The 17,423-nt window shown below is 41.2% G+C and overlaps 1 protein-coding gene across 1 annotated transcript; it reads right to left on the reverse strand.

Moving 5' to 3' along the window:
* Window positions 1-2,534: 2,534 nt before the first annotated feature.
* Window positions 2,535-17,094, reverse strand: sae1 (SUMO1 activating enzyme subunit 1). The gene is made up of 9 exons (XM_026340885.1): window positions 16,894-17,094; window positions 16,400-16,511; window positions 15,586-15,759; window positions 12,758-12,903; window positions 12,118-12,217; window positions 10,588-10,693; window positions 6,132-6,276; window positions 4,968-5,037; window positions 2,535-2,852 (listed from the first exon to the last, which is right to left on the reverse strand). Exons 1-9 carry the CDS (start codon window positions 16,992-16,994, stop codon window positions 2,760-2,762), a joined length of 1,047 nt encoding a protein of 348 aa, XP_026196670.1. The 5' UTR covers window positions 16,995-17,094; the 3' UTR covers window positions 2,535-2,759.
* Between the last annotated feature and the right edge of the window lie 329 nt (window positions 17,095-17,423).

Raw genomic sequence — 17,423 nt, forward strand, 5'->3', positions numbered from 1 at the left:
TCCCGCCTGTTACTGAGTCAACGTGCAGCATCGGCCGACGTATCCTCACTTTAACTCCTGCAGAATGAGCCAATCGTGCAGCTGCCTGAGCAAAACCAGGACTCTGATTGGTTGCAACAAGAGGAAACAGAGAGAGTGACCACAGCAGGGCCACTAGGCTGGGGTTTAACGAATGATGAAGAGAGTTAGAGAAGCTGTAGTGGAGTCAGAGAGGAATGAGTGTGTGTATTGGAAGATAAGAGTTTAGGTTTAATTAAAGGGGCAGAATGAGCTTAAAGGGACGTTCCATAATTAATCTCCTTCCAAACCCCAGGAAAAGAGCAGCGGCACCCTGTGCTGCCTAATCGCTCCTCTGGTTTCATTTCAGAGCTCTGCTTGTTTGCAGTTCTCCATCAGCTGCAAACACGACACCACTCAGAAGTGTTGCTTCATGTGGACTTACGAGTATTATTTCCATCCAGCCTCTCTACTCTCAATCACTCACTGCGCTGAACTCACCACGAACCCAGAGTTTGAATGGATCTTAATTCAAAAAGATTTGTCACACATTTCTGCAGCTGCTGCCGAGAGCATCAGCAGCAAAGTCCAGGAATAAAAAATAGGTCAGTTCTGGATGTTTCATCATTTGTCATCATCCGTTGAGGTGATTTACTGTTCGATCTACGTCTCCACTCTCACCTATGGTCCCAAAAGGACAAGGACCCAGATACAAGTGGCCAAAATCATTTTCCTCCACAGGGTGGCTGGGTGCATCCTTAGAGATAGGGTGCTCAGTCACCCGGAGGAGCTCGGAGCCAGCTCAGGTGGCTTGGTCCTTTGATTCAGATGGTCCACCAGGAGGAGGCCCCGGGGAAGACCCAGGACACGATGTCTGGCCTGGGAATACCCGCTGAGAGCTTCTTCTCTAAATGGCTCTTGCAGGTTGGAGCCGTGCTTTGGGTCATTGACCTGTTGCCAGGATGAAACTGGCTTCAGTCGAGCTCCGTCCTCAGGGAACAACCTGCTGCTGCACAGTGGTGCGAGACCCCCAAGACCCCAGTCGACCCCGCTCGTTCATCGTGAAAAGAAAAACTATTGACATTCTGCTAGAAGTGACCTGATAACACCTCCTCTGAGGCCTTCGCTACCAGGAGAAAACCCATCCAGGAATAACAAATGGCACCACAATCTCTGGGGAGGAGAACAGGGTGCAAAAGTCACAACAGCTATTAATAGGGAGTCATTATTTTAGCAGAGCCTTTTTCCCTGCACCAAGATTTCTATCACGGGAAACAAGCTAACTAAGCAGAATCTTATCTTTGCACCTGGCATTGAGGTGACGTAATCTCAAAGACGCAGCTCAGGGGACGGGACGGGAGGTGAAAAGAAAATGAACACAAGAGATGCAAACATCTTTGACCGACCTGGATCACACAGTGGCCTTCATGTGACTCGTTCCTCTGTCCACTGTCAATGTTCTTTTGAAAGAATTATATAATAATTTTTTTTATTGGCCAGTCTGAGTCTGAGTCTGATACGGTTTTGTCAGAGTCACTGATGTTGAGATGCATTTGTCCTCTTGCTCAGTAGTCTATCAGGCCCAGCTACTATTTATACCGTAATTAGAGGGAGTTTGTGAACAGCCTCGAATAGAGTGACAAGTTTTACTCAACTAGTCTGAAGAGGTTTTCTTGCTTCTTTAATTAATTAGTGTACCTGAAAAGGAAGCTGAGACACCCTCGAACCCTCGTCACTGTTGTTTTTATGGTTATACTGTGTTCAAAAAAATAAAAGCAGTTTCATCAACATGAGGCTGAACAGCAGCTGAATGTGTTCGTGATTATTATTCTTTGACATTTTTAGATTAACTGACATCTGTGAAAAACATGTAAATGTTATGTTACACATAATGAAACTGAGGCTATTTTTAAACTTTGCAGAGTGAATCAGAGCCCACACTGCTTTTTCCACTATCTGCAGTTAGCAGTTGCAGAGGTGAAACCGTATCTGAAACAAAATAAGAGTGTTTTTTTTCTATCAGTGTGACATATCTTTGTAGTTCAGGTCCGACAGGTTAAACAAGTCCACTCTCCGCGGCCCGGGGCGGACACAGAACCCTTCCGCCGGTCACCCCGCCCCTTAATGCTCTGCTGATGCTGCCTTATTTCGGAGGATAGGATATGAAATGCTTTGAGTTTAATTTGAATGCATGACCACACCCTTTCCTCCTATTCTGCAGAAAGCTGCACAGTCACTGAGACACAGTGCAGCCATGTTTGGTTTGATGAGTCACAAGGCAGGCAGTACCAAATAAAGTCATGCACAGTGCTAGAAATCATATGACCTTCTACTGTCTTTCCTCTTCGATCAACCACACTGATGTGTGGTGTAACAAATGGGATTCTCAACGTTACAAGTCTGATTTAATCACTTCAGCCTAAAGATTTCAAGCATTTCCCTTAATTTAATTCACAACTTCACATTTAACACTGCACGGTGTAATGTGGTTGTTGTGGTGGTTTACCAAGTCCAGAGATCTGAGGCAAAACTTTACTCAACAATCTTTTATTAACAAATCTAAATAAAAAACTCACTGTATATTTGAGAAACATCAGGTTCTGTGGGAAAAATGCATCAAATGACCAAACAAAAATGAACAGCAGATGAATTGTATGACTGGTGGAGCAATTACTGATATAAATAATCAGACAGAACAAAGACAGAGCTCTGGTGGGATTGTGTTTGTGTGTAAAACCGTCCTGTGCACACGTGTGGCTGGTTTAGTTTGGTCCAAAGTAGTCCACCACACCGCTGCCTTTACGACCATCGAAGAAGAAGAAGTTCCGGTGAGGAGCGTCTCTTTGGGAGAGAGCCTGAAAGAAGAGACGGGCAGAAAGTGAAGATTGAATCACTAAGGTGATAATTAGACTTGTTTGGGGTGTTAGGCTTAATAAAGGTTAATACAAGTCTATAAAATTCAAACTTAATATTATATAACTAACCCGTTGTCAAATGCAAATTCTTTATTATAATAAAATACTCTGGCACGTACAGATGTATTCTCTCTGTTCATAAGGTGAGTTCAGTTTTCTGTGCACAAGTGAAATCAGGTTCACCCGGCGAGCCATCGGTTGGCCAGTTGCACTGTGTTTCATCATCACTATAGAAGCGGTACGTCAGCCTTGTGCCAACATAACGCAGTCTAAATCTGAGCTGTCAGTCTCCGCCCTTCCTCTAACCCTGACCTGAACTCCCGTTTACCTCAGCCTGAGGTCACCGTGCACCCGGCACAGGAAAAAATAAAAGGTTTCGAAGTGATACAAGACAAAGTGTATTCAGGTCATGAACTGAGACGTATGTGTGTTAGACTGGGTGCATTAAATAATAATACGGTTTTATCAGTGAGAAGAATCTTAATGATTCTAATGAGCTTAATTTGCCACAGTGCGCCTGTGAAACACTTCAGAGGAAACTATTAAACTAATGACCCAGCTCGACATGGAAATCTCATTTTGATGGAACTGCTGTTTAGTTGTTGTTTTTTTTTTGCCAAAAGTCCACATTTAGTGTCAAACACAAGATGAGAAGCATCACGTGTTCCTGTTGTCAATGAAAGAATTCACAGTGATGTCACATGAAAACTCCGTTTGGATTAACCTGAGGAAGTAAACACTGTAGTATCAGCGGCATCTGTGGTGTATATACACTTCACTGTGCACTAACAGCCCTTCACTCTTTGCACATTTTAACTATGTTGGACGTTTAATTTGAAATTGAAAAACACAATAACCCATAACGACATGATTTGTTTTACAAATTCATGAGACATTAAAAGACTCTTATTAACAGATCTATCCGGTCTCTTTGCAGATTTGCATTTGGGTTCTTTTTTCTTAGTTAGAAGTTAGAGAGTGTAGATAAGGTTCCACAAGTCACACTGCATGTCAGGACAAAAAACAGGCCATGAGGGCCAAGGACCTCTGTAGACCTCCACAGAAACTATCTGTGCAACCGCACAGGTCAGGACAAGGACATAGAACCATTTCTAAGGCTTTTATTGTAAGGTAATTATTGTAAAATAGAACCACAGAGGCTCATCATGGCAATCTGGCTAAAATGAGTCACCAGACAATAATGACCCTGGTCAAGGAGTTGACCAAGAACCTGGCAGTCACTCTAACAGAGCTTCAGAAATCCTGTGCAGAGATGAAAGAACCTTTTGGGTTGAGTGGTTAGCTGGAAGCTGCAGCCTGTTCGGAGCTGGTCAAGCATCATTGAATGGTCTTTGAAAGCATCAGAACAAAGATTCTGTAAAATAAACTCTACAGGCTGTACTCCAGTACTATGTCTGATAAATATCACATAAAAAAAAAAAACAAATTTTCATGCCCTACGCAGTGCGCTGCTGGACAGAGGAGCACGTTCAGCCAGAGACTGATCAACATCAAGTGCTCCACAGAGAACCACAGACGATCCTTTCTGCCTGTGGCCATCAAACTGTATATACAATACTGTAAGAACGGACTGCATATACAGAGTGTACAGAGTGTTTAGTGTTCAGTCATATGTTTTCTATTGAATTTTCAACAAAGGGCTCCATTATACTCCTTTATGTGGCAGAATCAATGAGTTTATTATGACGTGCAGCTTGAGGACAGTATAAATCACTGCTCCTATTAAGAGGCTGCTGCCAAAGCATCACACCGAGTTATGCTGTGGTCACAGTGAAAATCACTTCTAAATCAAGCTGAGCCACTGCTGTTTTTCTGGGTGTGATGCAGAAACCAGCTGAGTGGCCACCTGTCAGCTGACCGGCTCGCTTGCACACACAACACACTGGCCATTTCATTTGCTGCTGCAGTTAATATCCTAATATGCATCAGAGGGGTTATTATTAACCTGCTCCTGGTGTTTCCTGGGGCCAGTTTGTTTCTACATTAATGCACACACTGCATCCATTTACAACTTCCAAATGTTTACATGTTTACCTTGACAACTTCCTGTCCCAGGACTCCTCCCACGACAGCGCAGACTGGAGACATCTCAGAGAAACAGAAGCTGAGGACAACAAAACACACACCTCTGTGACTAACCAGTTAAGGAAGTGAGAAACCGAGAAAGTTCCTGTCACCAGAACCAATAATATGAAAACATGTTGCCAGCTGAAGTATGCGTGTCACAGGTGATGGCAGCCACGTTGACATACAGCTAAGTAATAAACCCTCTTAACATAGCATGTAATAATTACCAACAACAAGCTTGGAATACTGGTTTAACTTCACTACATTAAATTTAGTTAATTCAATTAAGTTTAGTGGACGCTTTTACAAGTATGGAACAGAGCGAGCAAGAAATCTAAATCAGGGAGTAGACATTCAAAGTGGAGTGTCATGAGGGGGAATGTTTCACTTTCGTTAGATGTAAACGTCAGATAAGAAGAAAAAAAAACCCAGTCTGTAGGAAAGTGTCAGAGCTGGAACGAAACCTGAATCTCAATCTGGGGGCAGCCACCGGAGCCTTTTCAGTTGATCAAAGATAAGACCTGCTGCTGTATTCGGGATCACCTGGAGAGGTTTAATTGTGTGTGACGACAGCCCTGTCAGTGGCACACTGCAGCAGTCGAAGCAGAGTTGTTCAGCATAGTCAGACAGGTCGCGCCTGATTTTAATAATGTTGTAGAGGACAAATCTACCTGTCTGACTAATGGAGGACAGAAAAAGTCTGGGAAACGACAGACTGTCCAGGCACAGCCCTGTAAGTGTTGATGGTGATCATTTAACCATTAATCAAATATATGAAAGTGTGACATCATTCCCAGTTTCCAAAGTTTAAGTTTATCCTGGAATCCTTCTAGTACAAAGTCCAGGTAATGTCCACAGAGACGCCCCCGTCCTCACCAGTCATTTATGTCTTTTACATGCACGTGTCCAGTGTTTGTTTTGGGTCTTAGTTACCATAGCACAAGAGCAATGTTGCTTTTGTGTCACTTCAGCTCAGTTCTTCTGTACCAGGGTGACCGGCAGAAGAAGTCAGTGCTTCAAAATTTCATTAATGTGACAATAAAGTTTTTAATCTTTTGAATTTGAATGAAGGCAGACTTTGTGTTGCCCTGATGTGTAATTGTGTTGTATATAAAAAGAGACACAAGGTACCTGATGAAGTCCTCGTTCAGGAGGTCACTGCTGACCGCCAAGGCCTCAAGGACGTCATCGCGGATCTGTCTCAGGAGCTCACTGTCCTCTGCAAAGGACTGTGGGTCGGGGTCACGGCCCTTGTCTGTACGAAACTTTAACAGAACTGTGGAGACAGAAAGGACAGAAAAGAAATGGGAGCGCAGGAAACAAGGCATAAAATGACAGTTGAGAGGCTGGAAACAAGTTTAAACCATGTTTCTAAAGCCGTTATTTTCCATATAATCTATTGCACTATTGCCATTTATAATTTCATCACACTTTCAAGTGACTTCCACTGTGAATTATCATCTTATGGAAAGACAACATCTCAACTTCACTGCTGCTCCCTTTGAAACACGATAAGATCTGCATGTGGTTGCACCATCAACCATTTCATCCGATTAGGCCTACGTTTCCCCACATCAAATTAAGAGCGTGCACACACCTGCATGTGTTTAGCAAGGAAATATTAAGGTGGAAAAAAAACCTTCTTCCTGTTTCTAACACTCAGTTTCAGGACTGGGTGAAAAAAATTACAAATCAGAAGCGTGCACTTTATTTGATCGTGAGCAATATTTCAAACAGTAACTGACTTCTCCAACTGCACCACACTGGCGCACACATCAACACTTCGCCCCCATGTTTCCTGTTCGTCCATTAACTTTAACCACATGAGGAAGTCAAGTCCTCCCACGGCCATTTCCACAAGCACACACACACACACACACACGCACAAAGAAGTGGCGATGATTCATTTTCGCACCTCAGCTCTGCCCTTTATCAGTGAAACTTAGTTGGTAAAAAGTTAAACACTGGCATAAATGGCATCATACTAGCGTGTTGGAGTCTGCACCAAGCAGGAAATCAAACTGAATTTCATCACAATGGGTGTAATAATGTGCACATGGATGGAACAACGGTAGTATCTCTAAAACCATACATATAGTAGTGATGCGCTGTGAGTACAGCTGAGAGGAAATATTTGAAATGGCCCTTTACATGCACATAGATTATTTCCACATACTAAGACGATGTCATGTTTATTTGGCAGAGCAGGAAGGAGAAAGTCAAAACAAACACACTGGGGAGTAGATCATTTTAATATATCTTATCAGGCTGCCGACATAAAAAGGGAAAAATAGAGATCAGAGATACTAACGTGCACTCCACCCGCGGTTCAGATCAGCCGACTGTTTCTAGTGAGACAGGAAGCAGTTGTAACAGAGGAAGAGCCACTTCCTCATCGGTCACCCCAAAACAACAACCACTGGCTCCAATAATAGAAACAGCAAATGAATAATAACACTATCTCCTGTCTCACCACCAGTAAACAAAATATTTTTAATAAACTAACTAGGTGATGTTTCCGCTCAGACGTGACTCTGCGTGGTGCAACTACAGGGGGTATGTGGGTTTCTGAGTATAGTCTGAAGGGCACAATGTCTAGCACTAACCTAAAATTAACCAAGATGTTCTGAATAAAAATATACCTGCAAATGAAGAGTTTAGTAACAAATGCTTCAGACACCCACAGTCACACGAAGGCTGCTGCTGCTGCTTCTGTCAGTTATCTACCAGTCAGACACTGCTGTTCACTTCTGTTGTGATTTTAAACTAAATCAGATTTGGGGTGTGTCTGTAACTCATCCAGTTTACTGGAGCTGCTCACCTAGTTGAGAAGTTTTCATCCATCTGGTCTACTAGAGGAGATTTTGGCTAATGTGAGATTTATTTTATTGTTTTTCTGCAAATTATTTTTTAAAAATTTGATCTGCAAATAATTTAAAAACTATATTTTATTGAAAGTAGTTTAAACGACATGAAACTGATGTTGTAATACATGTTTTTTTGCATATATTACAACAGCATGTGCTAAACTGAGCTGCTAGCAGTCCATTTGATGCATTATGAAGTGAAATAATTCCTAAACACGCACAAGGTGATGAAACACAGCAAACACACTCCTGTCCTGTAACAAGCTGCTGGCATCAAATTCAAACTGAGCAAATGTTCTTCAAAATAAAACCTAATTTCTCTGTTTCTCCGTTCAATTCTGGCCCAGAGAGAAAACAGCAGCAGCAGCGTTTCTGGAGTTTGTTTCTCTGTTTTTGTAGAAGCAGCGAAACTGTTCACCGCTTGGTTTTGAGATGTGTTAATGAGCCAAATGTTTTAAAAACCAACATCAAATGTACAATAATCACATTTTTAAGCACCAATCAAATCATTCTGATTTTCTGTTGTTTTGAACTAATTTGATTAAAATATTGATTTTAAATCATTTTCAAATCATTACGTCACATTTTACACAGCAGCACAATCTTTCTGGAAACACGTTTGCATGGTTTTTGCTTTAGGTTCATATTTCGCTTTTTGTCGTTGACGTTTTGTTTGATAACGATATAAAAATACAACATTACAGCACTTCTCGGTTTAAAATGCCAAAGAAATGATGGTGTTGCTGCAGTTCTTCAGTGGACGAAGCAAATGTTTAAAAACACGATGTCCTGACTTTCACACTTTATCTGTTTTAGTTATTAACTTTTAATGATGTGATTATTTCGTGACTTACTACCTGTTTTATATTACAACAGAGAAATGCTATGACTTCTATAGGACTTTTACATAGATTTACTTTAATAGCTGCATGGCTCCGTCTTTGTAATCCAACATCCAACCAAAGCTGATTTTTTTACATTTACGTTACATTTTTTAACTGAGAAGTTTTCAGAATTTCCAAATGTGCAGCCAGTAACAATTTTACAGTCATTTCCTGTTCTTATACGCTTGTTGTCTTGCGGTGTAGGTGTCGGGCTGTTCTCTGTTCTACGCTCAGTGCACATGACTGGCCATGGACAGCCTGTGATGGAAACTAGCATGTAGCGTTAGGGGATGGTGCAGGGCCAGGTGACAGGAGGGACAATAACAACTCTTAAGAGAAGGTCATCAGCCGCCGTAAATAACATGAAAAACAGGAAGACACACTTTACTTTTACTTTATGGATCAAAAAGTTCCTTCGGGCTGATTGGTTCCTGACGTTTCACAGGTCATATGTAATTATTCATGTGCAGCTCAGTGGAACAATATTGTTTTTTTTTACTCTCCAAAGGAGACTCAAGTTTGGAAAATCATAAATTTCTTTTTAAAGACCACCAACGTGTCTCGGCGGAGGCTGACATTTAACACTTAGCCCTTTGCACTACGATGACATTCAACAAACTTTATGGATAGGATTTTCCACGCACGTGCGATGACAGCTCGTCAGCTTAACTGGAGACAGTCATTTTGCATGTCCATGCCGTGTAATGTTTCAGTCTCGCTGCCTGGTTCCTACGCATTTTCAGTTTCAAATTTCTATACTTTTTTAGACCTTTCAGGATTCTTTGTGATATTCATCAATTCCCTGTAGGTAAACTGTGTGTGTGTGTGTGTGTGTGTGTGTGTGTGTGTGTGTGTCCTGCCTCCTACACAGAATGTCAGGACACATCAAACGGTCTAAACTACTCATTTCACAACAAATGAAATGAACTCACACAGCCTAAATAAATCTTCAGAAAACACTGATTAAAATACTAAATCTAAAGCGAAACAACTGTCAAACTATTTAAAACCTATAAACTCGACTTTCAGCCTCTCACACAAACAGATTTGTTCTTAACTTCTTAACTTCACCAGGAAAAAAAAACAATGATTTGGCTTAAAATACATTTATGAAGATACTAAAATTTGCACAATTAAAATACACAGTGTATATAACAAACCTGATGCTAAACTATGAATCCGTTCTGTTCCAGTATTTTCAGTCGCACATTTGTCGGAGCAGCGTCGACATTTCACTTCTTACTACTCTGTTCCTACACCTGCTGCAGCTGAATTAATCTTTCACCTCCTCACATATTGGACCGATGTTTTATTAGCATCAACAGCTGATCTGTGTTTTCTACTTGTTTGACTGACTCTGCTAAATTTCTTCTGCCTTTCTGACATTAAAGCTTTTCCACACAAATTAAGCAGAACCAGAGCCTTTCATGGTGATTTAATTATAACGATTATATCGATTAAATCTCAAGAACAGCCAGCTCCTCGTGAACAGGAGTGATTCTCTTTAGAAGTGGCCACAGCTCAAAACATCTCAATATCTAAATGTGTCTGTCCAGAGTCCATGTCAACGTTTCTAACAAATCTGAACTGTTTACAGCAGCGGGACAGACGGACAACACACAACATAACATCTCTGTTCAAAGTTTTCACTGACGTAGAGACATAAACAGCTGAGCTGGATACAGCAGCAGTAAAACCGCTGCCCATCCAGATCCTTATGCAAGACCTCCTTACTGTTAACCTGCTGACCCTTGTACCTTGTATCTCACTTGTAAGTTGCGTTGGATTATTTTCCCATTTAGAACCTGCTGCTCTTAAAAGGACATTTATAAATACCATGAAGCAGAAAGTAGTCCACCGGCGTACGCTTCAGACTGGCTTTAGCCTTCTCGCTGGTCCAGTCGACCTCCAGAGCCTCCTTCAGAGTGCAGAAACTCACCGTCTGTTCAGTTTGAGATTAAAAGAAGAGTGATGTCAATAGGGAGTGAATTCCTACATTTATTCATTGTTTGTTTTATTCATTTTGGGAAAAATGGCAATATTTTATTCAGGAAGAGCCGTTTATGTGGGATAACTTATAGGATTTGTGATCATCATGTCGAAGAAAAGCAGACAGTTCAGATAAATCAGTGTCACGTCTGTAAAACGTATTTCAGAACTAATATTTTATAAGTTTATTAATAAGGCAGGTTGATAACACACTAGTTCTCTCCATTGGCTCCCTGTAAAATCCAGAATTGAATTTAAAAGTCTTCTCCTCACTTATAAATCCCTTAATAATCAGGCTCCATCTTATCTTAAAGAACTCATAGTTCCATATATTCCAAGCAGAAGTCTCTGTTCTCAGACTGCAGGTTTACTTGTGGTTCCTAGAGTTTCCAAATGTAGAATGGGAGACAGAGCCTTTAGCTACCAAGCCCCTCTCCTGTGGAACCAGCTCCCAGTTCAGGTTCTGGAGGCAGACACCCTCTCTACATTTAAGACTAGACTTAAAACTTTCCTTTTTTATAAAGCTTATAGTTAGAGATGGATCAGGTGACTCTGAACCATCTCTTAGTTATGCTGATATAGGTTATTCTGCTGGGGGAACTCTACTGATAAACCGAGCTCCTCTCCTCTCTCCATTCAAATTCTACCATTGCATGTCATTAACTTTGTGTCTTCTCTCTCCTGTAGGTGTGTTTCCTCCTCTCTGTCTCCCTCTCTCTGTACTTTTCTGCAGGTATCCTCGGCCTGGAGCTGTACATCTCCAGAATCCAGTTCATCTACCCAATGTTCTTGATGCTTGTTGTTGTCTTTATTGCCTGCTGTTCTTTTCTCTCTTCTCTTTCCACTCACCCCAACCGGTCGAGGCAGATGGCCGCCCACTATGAGCCTGGTTCTGCTGGAGGTTTCTTCCTCTAAAGGGAGTTTTTCCTCTCCACTGTTGCCTAAAGCTTGCTCAAATTGGATTATTGGGTTTTCTCTATAATTTTTTGTATAAATATTTTCTGTAAGGTCTTACACTGTAAAGTGCCTTGAGATAACTTCTGTTGTAAATTGGCGCTATACAAATAAAACTGAATTGAATTGAATTTAATTTAACAAGTTAACGTTTGTAAGAAACAACAACAAAGCAAAACAAAGGACAAATTATTTCACTTGTGGTCTTGAAGGAAAGAAGATGAGACAGATTCACAAAGTGTTTTTTTTTTTTCATTCTGTGTAATTTTCTCAATATTTTTCCACTTCTCTTATCTTTTTAGTTCAGTAACTCCAGCCTCTGTTTGAAGGAAGTCATTTTATTCCACCCATGCAGTCGCTCCTCTGTGATCCACACAGAGGGAGTATTTTTAAAGGAGGATTTCTAGCTGAATAAAGACCTACCTTTTTCACCATGGTCGTCTCATTGGGGTCCACTTTGGCTTTCTTGGCCTCCGGACCATCGTTGGCGTGTCCAGTCGGTTTCACCACTTTAAGTTTCTCCCTGATGACGGCGGTAACGAGAAAACCATCTGTCAGTATTATTTAGGAAACCAAACTCACAGGAAGCTTCTGTATTATGACACAGCTGTTCTCATCCGTTTTTGCCGCAGTGGGACAGAGAACTCCAAACAGCAGGATTTAGAGCTTGGATGTCATCTTAAAGCTACAATGTGCAATTTGAGGCAGAGCCAGCATGATCCTCGAAATCAATCCACTCTGCCCTGCTTCGACTCCTGCAAAGCTCCACCAGGCTCTGCACAGCCCTTCATGTGTTTCTCATGATCACATTACGGTAAGAAGCTGCAAAACTTAGGATGAAAGGATGAAATGATAAAATCCTCTTTTTTCTTCCTGCTTGATTGTTCACACAGGCTCAGTTTGGTTGGATGTACAAAGGTTTTGACCAATAAGGGTCTGTATGACCTGCATGTGGGCATGTTTTTCCCATAAGGAAAGATGTGATGCTCTTTAACACCTCATCGTTCTCACCTCAGTGCTCTTGACCTCAACCAAATTTAGTTAAAACACATGCTACACTCACTCGACGTAGTTGTGCTCCTGTCCGAGGTTGCTGAACATGTAACCGTAGTAACCATAGACGTCCCCACAGAAGACCTTGATGTTGCGCTGAGAGCAGAGCTGGTCGACCCGGACCATCAGGTCTCTAGAGCAGCCTGTCAGACACACCTGAGGGAGGGAAAACACACAAGTTAGCTTCATATGTTTACTTATTTATATTTATTCTTTATTTTAACCCAGTGAGGTTAACAAACTTTTTTCAAAGGGCGACCAAGTCTTCCCTCTCATCTCTGTACACCAGGGAACAGACGGCAGCTTTGTGTCCTGTGCTCTGATATAAACTCAAGCTGCAACATGTAGAACCGTGGTTTTATAAATTAAGTGAGTTAAAGTTAAACAGCCTCATGTCCTCGTGTGTGCAGACACATTCTCGCACATCTTTCTGTCAAAATTAACTTATTTACTTTCTTACATATGAAACCAAACCCTGTTTATCTGTTTTGCAGCTTTTTGTCTTGGATTTAATTCCTAAGATTAACTGACTGAGACACATCTAGTGCAGCAGCATTTGCTGTTAGATCAAGCAACTGGAAGAATCATAGTGAAACCGGGTGGGCTGGTGTTTGTCTGTAAACAACTGACCGGTGGGTTGGGTCCACGTTATCCTGCTGACCCAGCCCAGCACACCCAGAACACCCTCAGCTCACTGATAACACTGATACTGCAGCTTTGGCATCACCGAGTCCCAAACAGCAGCAGGCAGACCGGGGTCAAGGATGAGATTGCCAAATACAGATCACCAGGATTTACTTTCAAACATATCAGAAGCTGCAGAGCAGGATCTCAACATCTGAAACAAGCTGAACCTAATTCTGTATGACAAGTAAATAAAGTATTAATTTAATCTTTCGCCAGAAGAAAAGAGGGAAAGATTGACTCCTGTCACAGCCAGCATTTAACCTCCACCTCTTACCTTCCTAGAAATGATTTGCAAACATTATCTAACCTGCATGTGATTAAAGCATGAAGAAAACAAGGAAGTGACGGGGAGAGAAAAGCAGGAAAACTGGAATCTTCTTTTAAAAAGAACAATATCACAGTCAAAGAAAACATATTGTGCTCCTTGTGTGCCTCTGTGAACAACTTCTTTACACAATCTTTTACTTTTAAAGAGGAATACTGAGAATGAAAAACAAGTCTTCAGTTGCTTCAAACGTGTAGGAAACTGAAGCAAGTTGTAGTTTCTCTGTCTGTGATATGATGTCTGTGTATTTCTTCCTGCAAGAAACTCAAAGGAATCACTGAAACAGACACTGTTAGCTCGTCAGCTGCACAAACCCAGATGGACAGTGTATGTTTTTCTACTGTATCATCTCCATCCCTTAGTAATTAGGCCTCTCATATGAAAACTGTGACGGCGCTTCAATCGCTCCTCTTTAATCACGCTCCATCTTCCTGCTGAGCCTCACACAGATACATCCGTGGAAGCAGATAAAAGTGAAGAGTGGTCCACAGTAGAAAGAGGGAGATGGAGGGGGGGAGAGAGAAGAGAGAGAGAGAGACAGAGAGAGAGAGACACCCCCGTCTGTTTTTCAGTATGTAATTTATTTCTAGCTTTTTGAATTGTCCTGCCTTCACCTCTCCGACCCTCTTATCTTCTGCTCTCATTGTCCTACTAACATCCTTCTCATCCTGTCCTCATTTCTCTTCGTCTTTCCTCCATTCCCGCTCCCCCTCCTCCCTCCTCCTGACCCTCACTTCGCACCCCCAGAGGGAGGAAGACTGCCGACAATTCAGACAGAACAGGAGGTAAAAAAAGAGTCTGTGTTATTCTTCTGATGTGTGTAGAAACGAGTGCTAAATGCTGAAGCAACTGTCACTGTGTTAAATCCATCGACTAGCTTCACAGAAACATACTTATAATGTTTGTGCTTTTCTGTCCCGATCATGTCTTAACCCTAACCAACCCTGGATTCACACGTTATCACATAACGTGAGTTGAAAGTTCGATGCAATAAACTGTTTATCTTCAACATGTTCATGTCAGCACCAGACTGGATTTTACATACATGATGAATTTAAACTTTACTGTGATCATATTTACGTAAACAGCAAGACAATGACCTCATCTATGTTTCATATCCAACATCCCCATCATAAAACACATTTAGCTCAAACATTTCAATAAGCTGCTGCCAGGTTCATGGTTTGTTCTTCATACGTCTTACAGATCTCACAGTATCTCATGATTACAGTCAGCCAAAAAAAACTGCATTTTGAATTTCCTTATCAACAAGTACAATTAGTACCACTCTCCACCCAGTGCACACTGCTGTAAACACTGCAGCAGCAGACGTGGCAAACAGAGACTTTAAACTATCAACTGTCCTCATATTGTAGTTAATAAGCTAATAGAAAACAGTAGAAAACACATTCAAAACAAAAGATAACATTTCTTTTGTCTACAGAGTGAAGCCAAGCTGACGTCATTGCTGCAGAACCACTTTAGAGAAATCTACTTCATTTCTGTGTTTGGTTTGAGTAAAATGAGAGCTTTAAATAACTGATATGAGCTACAAGTGACATCTATTGTCCAGAATGAGTGATACAAGACTGGAAACATCCCGGAGGAAACTGCACATTATAAAGCATCAAATACACAGGAAAGTTGTGAATTTAACATGTTTCAAAGTCTAATTTCTAGAAAAGAAAGTTTAAGTGGATTTTTAAGTCAGGTCTTTTATATTAGTTCCATTATTTTTTTACATTTTACTGTGTTTTACTGCAGCTGCCTTTCATTTCCTCTGTTTAATGTTTGACTGTCTTGAATACATTTTCTTTCTCACTCACTGCATCAAACTGCAGAAAGAAGTCGTCTGGTTTCTCTTCAATTTTGTCAGGGTCAGATTGGACCTCCACCATTGGGTTGAGGTTCTGTGCACGCTCCAGAGAGGCCTGGGCCCGATTCTGACCCTGAGCCGTCACTGGAACCAGGAACTGAGCTCGACACGACTCCTCTGACACCTGGAGGACACACAAGCAGAGAATGTGCTGACTGAATTTATTCACAGGGCCTGGAAAAACTTTTCTACTAATTTTCTTAACTTATGCTAACACCTGACACCAAATAGCTTTTTTCAGGACATTATTTAAAGAGAGAATGAATTTTTTGTGTGACATTATTTTAGGCACATTTGTTAGATGAAGATCACATTAAGTAACAAATGAATGAATGAATAACAATGAAGTTCATCTACTTTTTTTGCTATTGTGAATTAGTCCAACATTTATTTCTAATTCTTAAGTTGTCTTCAAAAGGTTAAGCAGCCAGACTCAAGCTGTTATTGCAGCATCACCATAACAAACTTGATGCAAAATATCTGGTTTGTTTTGTCACTGAGCAGAGAAAAATCATAGAGGCCTATTACTTTGCTACAGGTACCATCTAGTGGGCATCCACAGCAGTGCAAAGACTGAAGCTGTCACAATAGCTGATTACTACTGTCAGGCTTTAACTATATTATTTATACACTTAGGTGACAGCTGAAAACTGATTTATAGATTTTACACTAAAGCTCAAATCCTGTAGGTGACAGGTAGGAGTAGGACAAGAAAAGAGGGACCTTCTCAAACGGTTCTGTGTTATCTGTATGAGCATGTGTACCTGCTCATGATCCAGCAAAGTGAGTCCTTTAACTCCAGCCAAGATTAAGTTCTTGGCCACTTCGGCCCCCAGACCACCTAAACCCACCAGGAGCACACGGGACCCTCGTAACCTGTTTTAAGAAAATGAGAAAAGAACACACACATATGCAGACAAATAAATAAATCACCTTTTAGCTCTATTAGACTCAGACTTGTTTAATCTGCATGGAGCTTTAGAAGCGCTGCTTCTTCCGCACAAAGCTAAAAGTGTCCTGTGACAATTCATTTGAGAACAATGCACAGAACCCGAGCAAAAATCAATAACCTCAAAGAATATTTATTACAACACCTGCTCAAATAAGTATTACAGTCCACGCTTGCACAAATGGAACAAAACACATCGATTTAAACAAATTGTTTATTAACATTCAAACCCGGTGCAGAAAGTGTGCGACCGTCAAACCTCCTCCTCCGTTACACCGATTAGCCGACAAGCTAACTGAGCTAACTCACCTCTTCTGTGCATCCAGCCCCCACAATCGGATCTGGCGGTCGTACTGTGCCGCCTCTTCTTCACTGATGACCGGGTCCTCCTTCTCAATCATATCGATCATTTTAGTTCGCTCTAAAGTCGTGAATTTCCGTGTAAAATTACCTTTTTGTGCCGCTAGTAATGTGGATGTTTCAAACGCCGCGACAGTCCCGCTGAATGGGCGCTGGATTGTGACGTCAGCAGAACAAACAAAGGGTGCGTTTTGTCGCGTCAGATTTTTACATTGTCACTTATGTTATTGTTCGTGGTAATTTCGTTTAGAATTATCTTTTCAAAAATAATTGCACCTGAATTGTTTCTCTACAATTTAAAATCGGACATTTATTGCCAATGTGTTAGTCTTTAAGTTTGTTTGTGATGCTTATTTGAATCTTAAAAATACCCAAGGAATTTGTAACTATTGCTAGGTGTTCATTTATAACTGTGTCATTAAGCCATACAGTAACTTTAAAATCCAAAACATTTGCACCAAAGTTTTGACCAACAGTTT

The sequence above is a fragment of the Anabas testudineus genome, chromosome 13 (assembly GCF_900324465.2).
Source record: "Anabas testudineus chromosome 13, fAnaTes1.2, whole genome shotgun sequence".
In the NCBI taxonomy this organism is placed as follows: Eukaryota; Metazoa; Chordata; class Actinopteri; order Anabantiformes; family Anabantidae; genus Anabas; species Anabas testudineus.